Here is a 16,021-nt window from a genome sequence, read left to right as displayed (position 1 = left end):
GACTATCAAGTGACCCATGAGTATTCAATGACTTACAACCATTGACAGTGGTGTTAGTTTATAAATTTGTTATTCAATAAATTCTGACATTGTGGAAAGACACAAACATGCCTGGTCTGTTAATGGCATGGTTTTCCCATGATAGTTGAGAGGGGGAAATGCTTAGCATCAGATGTCTTTGCCTATTAAAAACTCTATGGGGAGTGGGGCAGACACAGTGGTGCATACCTGTAATCCCAGGAATTTGGGAGGCTGCAGCAGGTGGTTCACAAATTCAGGCTAGCCTCAGCAACTTAGTGAGACTGTCTCAAAATGAAAAATAAAAAGGGCTGTGGATGCAGCTCAGTGGTACAGTACCCCTGGGCTCAATCCCCAATATGGGGTTGGGGGAGCTCTACAGAGACCCCTTCATCACCAAACACTAGTAACATCTCAGGGAATAATGGAGTAAGGGAATAAGCCAATTATAAACTGCTCTTTGACAAATCCAAGATGTCAAGTGTGTTTGTTGAAAAAGTCTTGAGCACAGAATCTCAGGAGGATCTGCCTTTACGTGGAATTCAAAGTAGAGGATACCGTATGTAGGGGTGAGAGCTCAGGAAAGATGACGGCAAGGTGGAACCTTCTAGAAGCCAGGTCCTTCCGAGCTGGCACACACCTGTAATCCTGGCATCTTGGGAGAGTGAAGTGGGAGGATTCCAAGTGTAAGGCCAGACTCAGCGACTCAGACTGTCTCAAAAAATAACAAGGGCTGGGGATGTAGCTCAGTGGTAAAGCGTTCCTGGGTTAAATTCCTGACACCAAAATAATAATCCACAACATGAAATAATGAAGATGTGGTAGAGGGCAATTGCTTTTCCTAAAGTTACTAAAGCTGAAAGAGGACACAGAGACTTCCAACTAGCATGGGAAGGGCAGTAAACTGCAGTGGAGAAACCTGGCCAGCATGACCTCAGCCAGGTGATGAAGGTCAGTACTAAGAGGGATTAAATCAGCTGACAGTATGAACCCTTTAGGATGAAATGATACTTTACCTCTGTGGTCTCCCACCCCGAAACTATAACCTTAGTCTAATTATCAGAAAAACAGACAAGCTCCAATCAAGGGGCATCCTATACACTACCTGACCAGTCCTCCTCAAATCTAAGTCTGAAACTGGCACAGTCCGAATAACCTAGTGAGATACGACACCTTAACATAATGCACCCGAGATGGGATCCTGGAACAGAAAAAGGATGTTCAGTATAAACCACAGAAATATGAACAAGCTGTAGTCTTGTCAATAACAGAGTAACAGTACTGGGGTTCATAAATTATAACCAATGTACCATACTAATAAAATATGAATACAGAAAAAAGGACAAGCCATTCATGAGAACTCTAGAATCTAATTTTTCTATGAATCTAAAATTGTCCCTAAAATGGTTCATTTAAGAAATCTCTAGTTTCCAGAGGGATGCATAGGAACATAAATGCATAGGAAAAAGTCTAAACACACTAAACCAGGAGTATTTTTATAGTAATTTTCTTATCTGTGTTGTAAAACTTGTATTATAAGATATTCATATATTACTGTCAAAATAATTTGAGAGATATTGGGGGAGGTGGTGAAGTAAAGATAATGAGAACCAACTTAGGTTTATTTCTCATCAGCAGAAAAGTTTTATTTCTTTTAAGGACAAACAATTAAACCACATCCAAGGCCTTAACTTACAGACACAAACCAAAGTTGCCATTGAAAGCATTAAGCTATTAAGGAACAAGACACACAGTGGGGAGACGCTTCGCCTCTGAAGCTCACACCAACTTGGCTCAAGATCTCCGCTAGTGCTCGGGTGTGGTGGAGGGAGGAGCGAGCGTGTGGAAGGAGACAGCCGTGTTTCACAAGGACTGAAGCACTGAAGACTGCTTGGTAGGGAGGTATTTTCACGATGGATGGAGGAGGGGAGAACAGCCAGGTGCCTCCCACGGGGCACTAGGCTGCCTTGCAGAGGGCCACCGCAGAGAAGCGCACTTCTCCCTGCTCGCGCTCGGTGAACTCTCTGCAGACCTTGGCAGCGTCCTGGAGAGGAGGACAGACATTAATACTCCAGCAGAAACAGCCTGAAATGGAAGTCTCAAAAAGGTGTACCTGTCAACTTGAAATCCCTCTCTAACCTTGAGAGTCAGGGCTTAAGGCAAGAGGAAAAAAAAAAAAATCACCAGGTGCAGGAAAGGCAGCTCCAACCCCTTTATCACTTGCACCAAGTGGCTCTGGACTTCCCTAGCCTTGTGTCTGGTCTGGGTACAAAACTGATCCCTCAGTCTGGTGTTATGGCTCAGTGGTAGAGCACTTGCCTAGCACAGGAGAGGCACTGGATTCAATCCTCAGCACCACATAAAGATAAATAAATAAAGCTATTGTGTCTGTCTACAACTAAGATAAATTTAAACAAAAATCCTGATCTTTCCTTTCCTTCCTAATGGTGCATTAAGAGAATAGTTGTTCTACCTCGAACTCCTGGAAAAGACATTTCTTTCACGTAAACATTTTATAAAACAGCCTTAAAGTTTACCTGGGGGTAATTCCAGTTACAGATAAAGTGATGAATTCTTAAGAGCTTTCTGGTGCTGTGAAACATGTTCCTATTTCTAATTACAAAGACCAGTAACTGAAAATTGATCCAAATGTAATTATTTGCCAAACTGTAGGGCTTATCTGTACAACTTGTAAAAAGTTTGGTGGAAAGATCATGCCAATAAGCCATTCAGAACCTTTAAGAAGAAAAAGAATCCTCAATGACAGAATATAAATGTAATTTCAGTTTCTGAAGTTTAGAAATCACTAACAAAGATGAGTTTAACCCTAAAAAAGCACCAACTACAACAGAGTACCAGAAATTGAACCCGGAGTGTTCTACCTCTGAGCTACATCCCCAGCCCTTCTATTTTATGTTTAATTTTGTTTCCGAGAGAGGATCTCACCAAGTTGCCAAGGCTGGACTTGAACTTGCAATTCTCCTGCCACAGCCTCCATATTAGCTGGGATTACAGGCGTGCACCACTATGTCAGCTGAGTTTGTATAGTTTCTCACCATTTTAACAATTAATATAGTGTGCAGTTAACGCAATCTAACGTATCTGTAACCTTATAGTACTGGCCTTACTTAGGGTGACAACTTTAACAAGATGCTGGTTTATATTCATTTACTATGAGATTCCAATTAATCAGTTTTTATTTCAACAAGGTTTACCTTCCCTATAACTCATGTAAGAGCTATTCCACATAAGATACATTTTTATAGTATTAGTGTAAATCTAGAGGTGAATTAATATGAACCTTAAAAGCCTTATTAAAAGGACTACAGTCTTTCCCCTTTTTGTGTCACAGACCAGAAATTTTGCCTCTCACTCCCACCAAAAGTAAAGTCTGATTCTTATTAAAATCCTACCTGGGGGCTGAGGTTGTGGCTCAGCGGCAGAGCGCTCACCTAGCACAAGGGAGGCCCTGGGTTGATCCTTAGCACCACATAAAAATAAATAAAACAAGAGGTATTGTGTCCAACTACAACTAAAAAATAAATTTTTAAAAAAGATCCCATCAGGCTCTTCTAGATCTATTTCTCTTTCCACATTACCATTCCCATATACCAAGAATTGGCTTTAATTCATCTCAGGGATGTGCGTGTATGACAGTCTAAATAAAGTGACCCTTCTCCTTGAGTGGCATAATCTGGTCTACTAGCACCTTGAGGTTATCACTGAGGTTAATACACTGACCTTGGGCATTACTTAATTTCTCTGCTCTTGCTTCCTCATCTGCGAAATGGGAACAATGAGTCCTACCTTGTTGCGTCATTAATGAGACTTTACAAATATATAAATCACTTAGGATAGCATCTAGCCCAGAAGTCAGCAAACTTCAGCTATGACACACATTCATTTAGATACTGTCTATGGGCTTCTCAGGAATTATAACAGCAGAATTGAATACTTGCTACACAGCCATATTCTACACAATGCCTAAAATATTTTTTTAAAAAATATTTTTAGTTGTAGATGGACACAGTACACTTATTTATTTTTATGTGGTGCTGAGAATTGAACCCAGTGTCTCACACATGCTAGGCAAGCGCTCTACCACTGAGCTACAACCCCAGACCAATTCCTAAAATATTTTCTATCTGACTCTGATTACAGAAGTTTGCTGACACCACCCCACCCCACTGTGACGGTGCACATGCCAAGGGCTCAAAGATGATTATTACTACTATAAATAAAGTTCTTATACCTTAATAGTATTATGTATTTTATCATAATTAAGCAATTTTCCTTTAAACAGCAAATTGATTCTATTCTAGAAACTCATTTTTTAGTTGAAAAGGCCTAGTAACTGCCTACTGACTCAAGGTTTCTACAGTCATTTCTACCAGGATTTCACAGGATCTTGGATCTTAAAGTTCTTATGAGTCATTTTTTCAATCTGCTTCTCTCCTTCTGTAACAGTGGAACACATGGGAATAAAAACCCTGAATTTACATACCCAGAATCCACAGTGCTCTACCTATAGGAGCAACCAGAACGCAGAAGTCTTAGATTAGTTAGGGCTTATATGAAGGATTCTGTTTAAAACACCTGCTATAAAATGAGGTAGGTACAATTACTGAGATGATCTTTAAACCCTGAAGATTGCTATTAACCAAGCAGCTGGTGCTGGCAGAAGGGGAAGAATGTCAGTACTTTAGACAGCATCAGCACCGGCTAGAGATGTAGCTGTGGTGTAGAGAGGCACTCTAAAGATTACCTGAAGCAGGGAGCCCTCAGAGCTGGTACCATGGTTCACTGGAAATGGCATTCGCCCATCTAGAACAAAGAAGCCAGGCACGTCAGCTTTCCCCACATGCTTTCTTGCAGAAGTGCCAACCTAGCCCAGGGGAAGTTTTGGATTCTTCCAAATACCACTGCCACTCCCGGCAAAGAGAAGCTAGGTTGTGAAGTGAGAAGCTGCAGCTGCAAGGTATCCACCCCAGGTAATTCTAACCTACAATTAGCCCACCAAATCCTAAGTTTTCAATTCTTCAAATATTGCAACAAGACTGACACAGGTACACTAAAGTAGGTTGGAAATCATAATCCAGAATCCATGTATCCTTTATATATTTTTCATATACTTTTTTTTTCAATGCTATAATCATTCATCTTATCATTTTCCTTAAAAGAATAGAAATCTCAAGACATTTTTTTTCAAAAGTTACCATAAGTGGTGTATTTAAGTTTTTTATAGGTCTCCCACATCTGGGATGATAGATCTTAATGGGTTAACCTGTTCAGAGATAATACAAACCCAATCCAGCTACCACTACTAGAGGGGAATGTGCCCCCATTGCTTGGAAAAGACCAGAGGTGCAATCTCTGAGGTCCAGGAAAGGGGGAGGCAAGAAGAGCCCTTTGAGATTTGTCTTTCAATGATTGCTAACTGCCTCCAAGTCTCCATTGCCCTTTTTAGTCTATAGTAGTGTTGCCATGTGAGAAAATACACCTGCAAGTCTTTCTCCATTCATAAAAAGGGAATAAGTCTAACAAGATGGAAATTCCTTTTTGTTACCATAAACCAGCTAATACAAATGGCTCCAACATATTCATACTACTTTTACATAAACAAGGTCACATTTAGGCATTGATCCTCTTCTAAAAGTATTCCTGGTCTGAGAATGATAATACTAGGGGTCGCCGTCAGGGAGGTGGAGAGTCTGCACACATATGCCTTGGACTGGTGCCGACCTGACCTGTCCTCCTCACTGGTTATAACTGAAGCCTTCCATTGGGTATGCCAGCTTCCTGAGAAGGGTGCTTGGGTTTGATAAAGGATTAAATGCCCCCATGAGAACATCTTTGGCTTCATAAACAACAATACACCAAGAGCCATAAAGTCATACATCAATACTGTTAGAGAAATTAAGTCTGAAAGAATACATGAAACTACAGTGGCTTCTCCAAAATGGACTGACACGTACCAAGTTCATAGAGGTGGCCATCCACGTTGTTGAACAGAATAAAATGAAAATTCACTTTATCATCTACCTGCAGAGAGTCAAGAAATTTTTTTTTTAAATGAGTGTAAGATGAACTTGTTGAAAATAAATGCTCTTACAATTCAAGTGGAACATATTTGAACCAGCTTGTCGACGTATTTTTAAATCATGAAGCTGGTATTCACATATTTCCTACATAAAAGGCCCTATTCTAAGCCAGTTAAGGTAGAAATATTGGAATTGTTATGACAGCTCTGAAGGTGCTACTATCACATGCTTTTTACTGAGAAGGAAACTTGGGCTTAAGTAGAGTAAGTATCTCACTCAAAGTCAAATCTAGAAAGTGGCAGAGCAAACAAAACATCAGCAATTGACTTCGATGTTCTGTTCCCATTATGGCAAATTTAGACCTTCTAGAACTAGTCAGGCTTGTTGGTATACCTTACTCTCCCCAGCAGTCTGAGAAGATGCTTGAGATGCTCAATTACTAGGAGAGGTGTTACTCTGCAAGATTCATTTAAATCTAGACATAATATATACTACTATCATCTGAAGCATACAAGACAATTTCAACTGCCAATTAAATTTCTGAAGAGCCATTTTGTGAACAGATCCAATCACAGCATTATTTGGGTAGAATTTTCTGCTGAATTGACCTTGGGTGGTGGATAACACTGGTCATTTACTATATTCTCGAAAAAGATTCCTACAAATACTCCCATGGAAACACAGACAGCACCTGGGCAACCTGGCTCGGATTTGTATTTGCATTTACCCGACATTGGCCTTCCTGCGCCACAGCATCATGGGCTGCTTGAATGGCCTGCAGAAGAGAGAAAAGAAATAGCACAAAACTCTCCAGAATTATTTAAAAGCAATGCTTCAGGAAATTTTTTTTGTACCTCATTCTTTTCAAAGCATTTTGCTCTGTCTTCAGGGGACATCTTCTCCGTTTCAGAAAGAAACTGTTTCAGGACTGATCCATCCTCTTTAAAAAAGAAAATGCATGCATTAGCATAGAAAAAATAATGCAAGCGAGTGCATTTATGATAACATTTATTGCCAACATAAGCCTTTACATAGCCAGTCCCATAGAAACGACCTGAATCATCTTCTTTTTGGGGGGTGGGGCACTGGGGATTGAACCCAAAGGCACTATCACTGAGCTACACCCCCAGCCCTTTTGTCTGGTCATAGGATGTCACTGAATTCCTAAGGCTGGCTTCAAACTTGCTATCTTTCTGCCTAAGGCTCCTAAGCAGCTGGGATTAGAGGCAAGTGCTACCACACCCAGTATCACCTGAGTCTTTAATATGGCCTCTTATCACATTACAGTACTTATTCATTTGGAACATTTGAGAGATTTCAGTGCCATAAATGGGCTGCCTTGTCTACTGCTGTATCTATACACCTAATCTATAATTAACATCTATTACTTATATGACACTATAACAGCACAATCTAATAATTGCCAAACCAAGATTTTTATTTTAGGATAGACAACTCCATCATAATAATTCAATTATCCAGATAGACGTTAATATAAAGATCTTAGAGGGCTGGAGATGTAGCTCAGTGGTGGAGTGCTTCCCTTGCATGTGTGAAGCCCTAGGCTCCATCCCCAGCACTGTACATACAAATGATCTTAGAAATCTGAAGACCTCACACAGTCTGGCTTAGAGACAACTGACTAGCAGGCTCTTGGTATATGAACTGTGTTACTGCTCAGTGTGGATAAGCCTAGGAGACTGATCACATAGCTATTGAACTTTCATATCTAAATAAAACAAATTTGTTTAATTGAAACCATATCAAAATCTGCAGGGGCTAAGGGTAGATACATATAGCTCAGTAGTGGAGCACTTGCCTATCATGTGCAAGACCCTGGGTTCAATCTCCAGCACTGAAAAAAAAAAAAAAATACTCATCTCTATGAGAAGGGCTATGAGACAAATTAACTCCTGACTTCAGTATCATGTGGTTACAAAAATCACATCTCTTGAGTTCAGGAACACAAGACTCTAAATTTTGGGATATTTTAGAATAAAAGGATCAAGCTACAACTTTTTAAATAAAGTGTAATCAAGTCAATATTTGAAAAGGCACCTTCCAGAAGATCTGGAAAAGCTATCTTAATTTCAGAAGTATATCAAGAGTAGAGTCTTGGCCCACATTTCCTTTATTAAAAATGAATTAAGGGCTAAGGTTGTGGCTCAGTGGTAGAGTGATTGCTTAGCATGCATGAGGCACTGGGTTTGATCCTCAGCACCACATTAAAAAAAAAATTAAATAAGCAAAATAAAGGTATTGTGTCCATCTACAACTAAAAATATTTTTTTTAAAAAATCAATTAAGCCTGGTATGGTGGCTCATGCCTGTAACCCCAGCTTCTAAGGACATTGAGGCAGGAGGATTCCAAATTTGAGGGCAATCTGGGCAACTCGGACCCTGTCTCAAAATAAAAAACAAAATGGGCTGGGGATGTAGCTCAGTGGTAGAGATTTCCTGGGTTCAATACCCAGAATCACAAATAATAACAATTAAAATATACATATATATGTTGCAGTACTGGGGATCAAATCCAGGACCTTGTGCATACATAGACAGTGCTCTACCACTGACCTACACCCCCAGTCCAAACAATTTTTTTAAAGTTATGTTGCCCAGACTGGCCTCAAACTCCTGGGTTCAAATCCTTCTGCCTCAGACTCCTGTTACCTGGGATTACAGGTATGCACTTCCATCCAGCTCTGTATTTGAATTGCAAAAAGCAACAGCATTAACTATTAATTGAAATTACTCAATTCCTAGCTGCTCCTGGCCATTATCTAAATTGAGTCAAACTGTCACCTATTTTTGTAAATGAGATTTTGGAACACAGCCACACCCACTGATTTATATCTAATCTATGTGGCCATCAAAACCTAAACAAATTTATTCTGTCCTAAATCACACAGAATGCCCATGTTATTTTAACCCCCCCCACCCCCAATTCCTTGAACTTCTGAGAAACTCAAGGGCTCAGACTCACTTCTATCCCCCATAGCATTCACTGCAGGTGGCTAAAGCCCTTGACCTGACTTTGCTCATACCTGCACCCAAGGTTTTTACCTGCTGCTCCACCTCCCTCAGGAGCATTCCTCCCTGAGGAACCTCACTACTCTGAGCTGGTTTGGTTCTCCAGTTGCTTATGAGACACTGAACCATTCAAGACAGGTCCTACGTGTTGATATTCTTCTCAGCATCATCTAATTCTCTAGAATTGTTGAGAACTGAATAGGAGAAGCATGTGAGAATCACTACACCAATCAGCCCTCAGTGTTTTTTTTCCTTTACCTCAGAACCACAAAAATGCTAGCAGACAAACCATCACCTCAGGTGGAGGCAACCTAATTACACTTCCTAGAAAATGAGCTTCCTCCCCTCAAAAGAAACAATAAGAATCCACTCATAGATGGTAGCTGTTTAACTAGCACCCCTGACTAAACAGGTTTTAAGACCATTTTAAGACAGTGATTTTGTTGGATCAGCCCAGGAGAATAAAATGGGTCAGTTAATTGTGCCTTCTGAACTCCATGTTTTGAGTTTAAATAGAGGGTGAGCGGCCACACGTACCAAATTCCAGCTTGTCTTGATTATTAGCCACTGCATGTATCAGTCCGATTGTACCACAGGAGTTCCCGATGGTCTGTTTCATGAAGTACACTTTAGGGCTAACTTCTTGCCCCTTCAATTCTTCAATCTGTTTTTTCCTGAAGTTCTCATGCTGTGAATGGAAGCATTTTTTTTACATATTAAAATGCAAACGCAAAAGAACAGATGGCAGCACAGTGAGTTCTGCTACATAAATGGAAACACAAGTGGGATGTGTGAGCAGGAGCCTTGGTTCTAGATCTGGCCACGCCCAGACGGTGGCCTGACTGCCTCCCATCCCACACAGGCCAGTGGGGCTCCAGGAGGTTCTCAGACTCCACCCTTATGCTGCAGTGCAGTCACTGTCTTGGATGTTGCCCAAGGCTCTGTCTAGACACCACTGCAACCTTTTAGCTTGAGATAGAGGGTACCATGAAGTCAGAACACAGGGATGTGTTTATTATTTTCTTTCTTTCACACTAACACCAGCTGTATTTCAGAGACATCCTAATTAAGATGATCAATTTAATTCCCAACAATAACACCAGCTAGTTTACATTACACTATTCTTTGACATTCTACTTCTATTCTGTCCAGGTAGATGTTTTCAAACACAAAACCATATACAAGCTTAACTGTTGAAAAGAACAATTGAAAGAAATGACCTATTTCTTTGCCCCCGTTTTTTAGAAAAGAGACAACTAACTGGACCAAGTGTTGAGCTGTGATTTTATAAAAACTTCTCACCATACAAGAGGAAGAAGTGATAGCAGGTTGTCCTTGCCAGTTTCACAGTTTAATCTGAGGACAGATTATCAATCTGGAGTAGAAGATAGGATCTAGTATATGAACGGGAGCATCTGCTAGCTTTTTGCATAGTAATTCAATAAGACTGTCTAGATCTTTCCCAAATGAGTTCTAAAGACCTTAAAAGTTATGACTTCTGTTAACAGCAGGGTATTAACGCTATGAAACACTAATTTTCCATAACCAGCAAAATTCAGACAGAACACAAGAAATGTTTCCAACTCTATGTCTTGCATTACTGTACATGGAAATGAAGTTTGAGCTTGACCCCAACTAGTAGGAAGTTCTTGCTTTCTAGCTACCAGATCCTTGAACTGTTACTCAGACTGTTTAAGATTTTCACCTCTCTAGACCAATTAGATAAAATTTCAAAATAGGACAACCATAGCAGCATTAGGGTCATTTAAGCTGTTGTATGAAGATACTTCTGCAAATATTTCACCACCACTTAAAATTAATGTTTTAGAAGAAGTCCATTTAGGATTTCACAATATTACCTTAGTTAAAAGTAGATGCTTTCTGATTTAGCATTGGTTTGTTCATAGACTCAACCCATAAGCCTGACTTTTCGTTAAATTTGCTTCAGTGTTTTTTGCTCAGTGGGAATTCTGTGTAGAATAGGTGATTGGTAAATTTGACAGATTGAAGAACAAAACACAGCCTTTCAAACTAGAATGTTCCTTAAAAAGATCCACTGGAGCCAGCAAAAGGAGACCTGGGAGCTTCAGAAGGCAAGCATGCTGCACCACTGCCTCCCAGAGGCCTTGACCGAGTGCTGCTCAAAACCCCGAGTCATCATGGTTCCTCTAATGGAAAACTCAGATGCTCAAGTAGGAGCTAGATATTATTTTGTATGTGGTCAAGGAAGCCAATTTGAGTAGCAATGATTTGAAATTTTACCCAAGTAAAGACTTCGGCTAGAAAAACATGCCAGTGAGATTATCCTTACAGCCACAATAATTTTTTTTTTAAATAATATTTAGCCCATGTACTAAGAGGAAGGTCTGGAATTTCCACATGGACTTTTGTTTAGGCCAAGGATGCTTCTAGTTATACCTAGTGTAAGGATGATGCTTCATTTAACTTTACTGTTTGGAATGGTGTCCCAAATGCAGTCATGTGACAGCAATAGGAACTAGACAACATACTAATTACCAGGCTTCCCTACATTGCAAGACAACAAATATCCCAATTATGATTTTTTATCTGATGCTCAATCTCTGAGGTACATATATCCTCACTCCACTGTAGGAGAAAGACCACTTAAAGAAAATAAAAATTACATTTAGCTACAAGGTCAGAGAGACCAGAGGGTAAAGAAAGGGGTAAAGAGGGTCCCAGCACAGGAACCACACAAGTGATTCCACTTCAAAAGGTGCACTCAAGAGCGTGTATGCTGTGGGGAGTGAAGGGGTGGGAAGAACCCCCCAAGGCCTCCAGGAACCGAGGCAATCGAGGTGAGTTAAAGAAGCTTTTGTGTCCTTGTGATTTGGACAGGTCCATCCAAATTAGCTCTAGGTGGGAGTCAGAAGCAAATAATGAGCTGACAGGTTACAATCCTTAAAAGGGAAATTACCAACAGTCCCCCAAGTGGAAGACTCAGAAAAGCCTAAATTCAACTCATGCGTAGGATTTCCCTGGATAATTGGGATGGGAGATTGGGGATAATTGGGTTCCTTCTCTTCCCAATTTAAGGCAACTTTAGACACTACTACAAGAGGCGCCCCAGTGAATAGATATTACGGAAAGTGCAGATACTCCCTCCCACCCCGCCGGGGAGAGGGTGCGACCTTTATCCCCAACAAAAGGAGCCAGTTAGTCAGGTCTGGAAGTCAGGCCAGGTGGGGAGCCCTCAATGCCAAGCTGGGGTTTGGAAGCACCGTGCACCGTCGAGGACCTGACCATCCCAGACCCCCCCTCCCTACCTGGGCAGTGAGAGGAAACAGCAGCAGCAGCGCGCAGGCAGGTGCTGGCACCGAGCCTAGAGCGTCCTCCTCCAACCCCAGTACGTCAGCGAAACGCCACTGGCCCGCGACCCCCAGCCGGGCCAGCACCTGCAGAGAGGAGATAAAGCGACCAGGCGCTCGGGGACCGACAAATCACCCGCACCTGCTAGGGGGCGGGGCCAGCACGCGCGAACCTCACACCCACGCCCGAGTCCAGGAGAAGGCCCCGCCCCGCCCCACCCAGCGCCAGTGCAATGACACAGCACAAAGCGCAGCCCACACGTGGCTCGGGCGAAGCCCGGGTACCAGAGTCTGCGCGGCCAGCGCCACGCCCTCATGAGCTCTTCCGAGCTCTTCCCAGCACTTGTTCCCATCTGGGCGCATCCTCCTCCCTCTCCCCCGAAGTGGTTTCGCAGAGTCACCCCACAAATGCAGGGGCAGAAAGCGCCCAGTATGCCCCAGCCCAGCCGCCTCAGGAGCGCGCAGGGCGCGGCTCGGTGGGCGCCTTCGTCTCCACGCTCTCGGGGGAGGGGGGCCAAGAAAGCACGAGACACACTCACTTTGTTCAGCATCTGAAAGGCAAATGCAAAGGAAAAAAAAATAAGTCAGCGATACCATTCCTTTGCCACCGCTGACCCTAAGCCCTCCGCTCCCCCGGGCAACGGCGCTCACCTCAGGGTTAATCTCCATCGGTTTGAGCTGCATCTTCGCTAACAGCGGGAAAAAGCACAACCCAGAGAAGAAAAACAGCGAGCGGAGCCGCCCAGGCTGCCTCTATAAAGCGCCGGCCTGACGCACTGTAGATGCCTGCGCAGGGGGAGCAGGGGCAAAACCAAGCGAGGGGGAAACGTCTAGTTGCAGGCAAATGGGAGCATACCCCCCCATGCGCAGCGCAGAGTGGTATAGTCGGGCCCCCAAACCTTGCAGTCTCACTCGCCAGTGAGCTAATCTAGTGGTTGTGAAGATGGATTTTGTTGGTGGGTGTTCCTTGAGTGTATGGAGCAGTCCTTTTAATGGAGTCTTGAAGTTTTGGCGAAATTTTTGGAAACCCATCTTCTCTACCATGCCAATCCCTCAAAAGCTCGGGGTCTCTGAAGCATTGAGAAAAAGCACAAATTCAACAGGTATATATTTAATATGAATATAAATGTATGTCCCCAAATCTCGCAGGAGTTTGCATTTAACCTCAGACAATCCATCCTCCATGTTAAATTTTACCAGTACCGAGGTTCGTTTTAAATTGATTGCCTAGAATTTAAAAAAAAAAAGGTATATAACAGATATTGCATTAGTAATGCTGATGTAATGTGACTCCCAGGGAAGAATTGGTTGATCATGGGGAAGCGGTAGAAACCCGGGGGATGTGGCGGTAATACAAGACACAGAGAAGGCAGGCAGTTGGAGACTTTAAGTAGCAGATCCAAGGAAGAGATAGGTATGCTTTTGAGACAAGAGGCTGCAAAAGGAACTGTTCACTCTTAGGAGAACAGGAGGCTTTGAAAAATAAAATTCTGAGTTCACAATACTCACAATGAGGAAGAAAGGGAATGGCAACTAAAGAAACCACTGTTTTCTAGTGATCTCAGGTGGGTTTTTTTTTTTTAATCAGCAAATGCAAAAGATGGAGGAAAAAAAACAATATGCTCAAGAATGAATAAAAAGAGGGACCCAAATCTGTAAGAATTTTGCCAGAAAACCTATATCACAGAATGAAGTGGGACTTGCAGAAATACTGGGGAAGCAAGAAGATTGGGTGTTTTAAAAAATATGCTCAGAACAAAATAATGATGATGGTGAAAGAATAGGCCTACTGCTTATGAGGTCCAAGGTTACCATGACAAGGAAGGGAGGGAATCTACAGTTTTTGAGTTATTTCCTCTTCAGTGGATCTTTTACATGTGTCATTTAGTGCTTAGAGGATCCAATGAGGACACTCCATAGTGCGATTTTACAAATCAGAATCTCTGGGCTTTGATTTGCTTAAGGTTTCAATTGAGAAATAAAGCCAGGAAATGTACCCTGGTAAATTCAGCTCTCAGATACCACAACATTCAACCTCTATTTTCTTTCCATTTTTACCATCAGAAAGATGATTTCCACACACACAATGAAAGAGAAGAAAAATCAGCAAGAAGTTAATGAGTGAATTTTATATGTAAATTATACCTCAGTTGTTAAGAAAACACAAGACAGGTGAATAGGTAGCACAAGAACACCTGGTTACTTCGAAGGAGTTCTTGCCTCTGACGCAAATTACATTCCCAATTCATTCAATCATTTAACAAATATCGATTTAGCATTTACTGTGTGCTGGGCATGGAACTTATAATTGGAGATACAAAGATGAACACAGAAAATAAATACAGAAACTTTCCTCATGCAGCTTTTATCAGCAATGAATCCCTGTGAAATGGAGCTGAGATCAGGAGTGCCTTACTTAGTGGAAGGTTTCAGAAAGGCTTCCTGAAGGAAGTGACCTTTAAGATAAGGGCTGATGGGGAGGCCAAAGTTAGCAATTGCTAATTTTTGCACTTTGTAAAAACACTCATGAAGACAGTATCAGAAATTTTTGTTGAAGGCATTCATTTATTCATTCAATATTGAGGGCCTATTATGTGACAGGAAACATCAGAGCAGTGAATCAAACAACTCACTCTTTACAAGGAGATGCCAAAGATTGGACACACACAAATCTTATCCTAATCTTAAAAAAAAAAAAAAAAAAAAAAGAATGTAATTTGATCCTGCATCTGCAGACCAGAAGAGTTTATGACAGTCGTTAGCCAAATTCTGGGTCTCATGATTTGTGACTCAAGATAAAATAAGATGCAGGCATATAGAACAAGTCATGCACGCTGGCACTTATCTTTTCTTTGGGGATTACTAGCTGAGTTGACAAGCAGACACTGTCCTTACTGTATTTGTCATGCTTCCAGGGTTGGTGTAGGTTGGCAATGCAGTGAGGGTGGTTTCATAGCTTATTTATTTGATTCTCCTTGGAGGAAAAAATGATGTTTTGCTGAATGGAGTTATCACAACTGATAGCCACCCAACAGGGTTAATATTTTAACTCTATCCTGTGTCATTTTATTAGAGCAGAAAGAGAGAGAGAGAGTACATGCATGCAAGGGAAAATTAGCAATCTAAATGTCAGAATTATGAGATTTAGAAAAATGAGTTAAAAATAAAACGATGGAATTTAATAGAGATCTTGGTGAATATGCTAAAATATTTTTAAATGGGTTATTGTATCTCAATAAAGCTGTTAAAATTTAATAGGGATATGTGTAGAGCTCTGTCAATTATAGTATGGTTGATCTTTATGTTAACTTTTTCTTTGATTCTATGGTTACTTACCTGTAATATGGACAAGTGTCAAGTAAAAACAAATCACACCATTTTTTTTACTATAATTATTTGAAATTAAATACACAAAGATCAGAAGCAAAAATTTTTTTTGAAAAATCAATTAAACATGTATTAATGAGGCTTAATACATGGCTTGTGAGAGATAGATAAGGAAAAGATTCAAATATTTTGGTGGTGTCATAATGGTAATATAAAGCTAATGCAATGTTTTTTTTTTCTATCAGAAGTGAGAAATTTGGGCTGGGGATGTAGCTC

The 16,021-nt window shown here is 41.2% G+C and overlaps 1 protein-coding gene across 1 annotated transcript; it reads right to left on the bottom strand.

Annotated features, from left to right (window-relative positions):
* Positions 1–1,682: 1,682 nt before the first annotated feature.
* On the bottom strand, positions 1,683–13,102 carry Uchl1 (ubiquitin C-terminal hydrolase L1). The gene is made up of 9 exons (XM_071613994.1): positions 13,070–13,102; positions 12,592–12,969; positions 12,377–12,505; positions 9,627–9,777; positions 6,914–6,999; positions 6,787–6,834; positions 5,994–6,060; positions 4,784–4,842; positions 1,683–2,062 (listed from the first exon to the last, which is right to left on the bottom strand). Exons 1-9 carry the CDS (start codon positions 13,100–13,102, stop codon positions 1,976–1,978), a joined length of 1,038 nt encoding a protein of 345 aa, XP_071470095.1. The 3' UTR covers positions 1,683–1,975.
* Positions 13,103–16,021: the final 2,919 nt, after the last annotated feature.

This window comes from Marmota flaviventris, chromosome 7, assembly GCF_047511675.1.
Source record: "Marmota flaviventris isolate mMarFla1 chromosome 7, mMarFla1.hap1, whole genome shotgun sequence".
Taxonomy (NCBI): Eukaryota; Metazoa; Chordata; class Mammalia; order Rodentia; family Sciuridae; genus Marmota; species Marmota flaviventris.
Note: the sequence above shows the minus strand (reverse complement) of the source record. Positions and strands in the feature narration are given on the sequence as shown.

Bases quoted from the DNA above. Each gene is read 5' to 3' on its own strand.
- Uchl1 (XM_071613994.1), bottom strand. From the start codon at position 13,102: ATGCAGCTCAAACCGATGGAGATTAACCCTGAG. The intron at 7,000-9,626 runs GTACGTGTGGCC...TCTTTTTTAAAG, and splicing joins TCAAGACAAGCTGGAATTTG to AGGATGGATCAGTCCTGAAA. The intron at 4,843-5,993 runs GTACGTGTCAGT...TCTTTGTTCTAG, and splicing joins TGGCCACCTCTATGAACTTG to ATGGGCGAATGCCATTTCCA.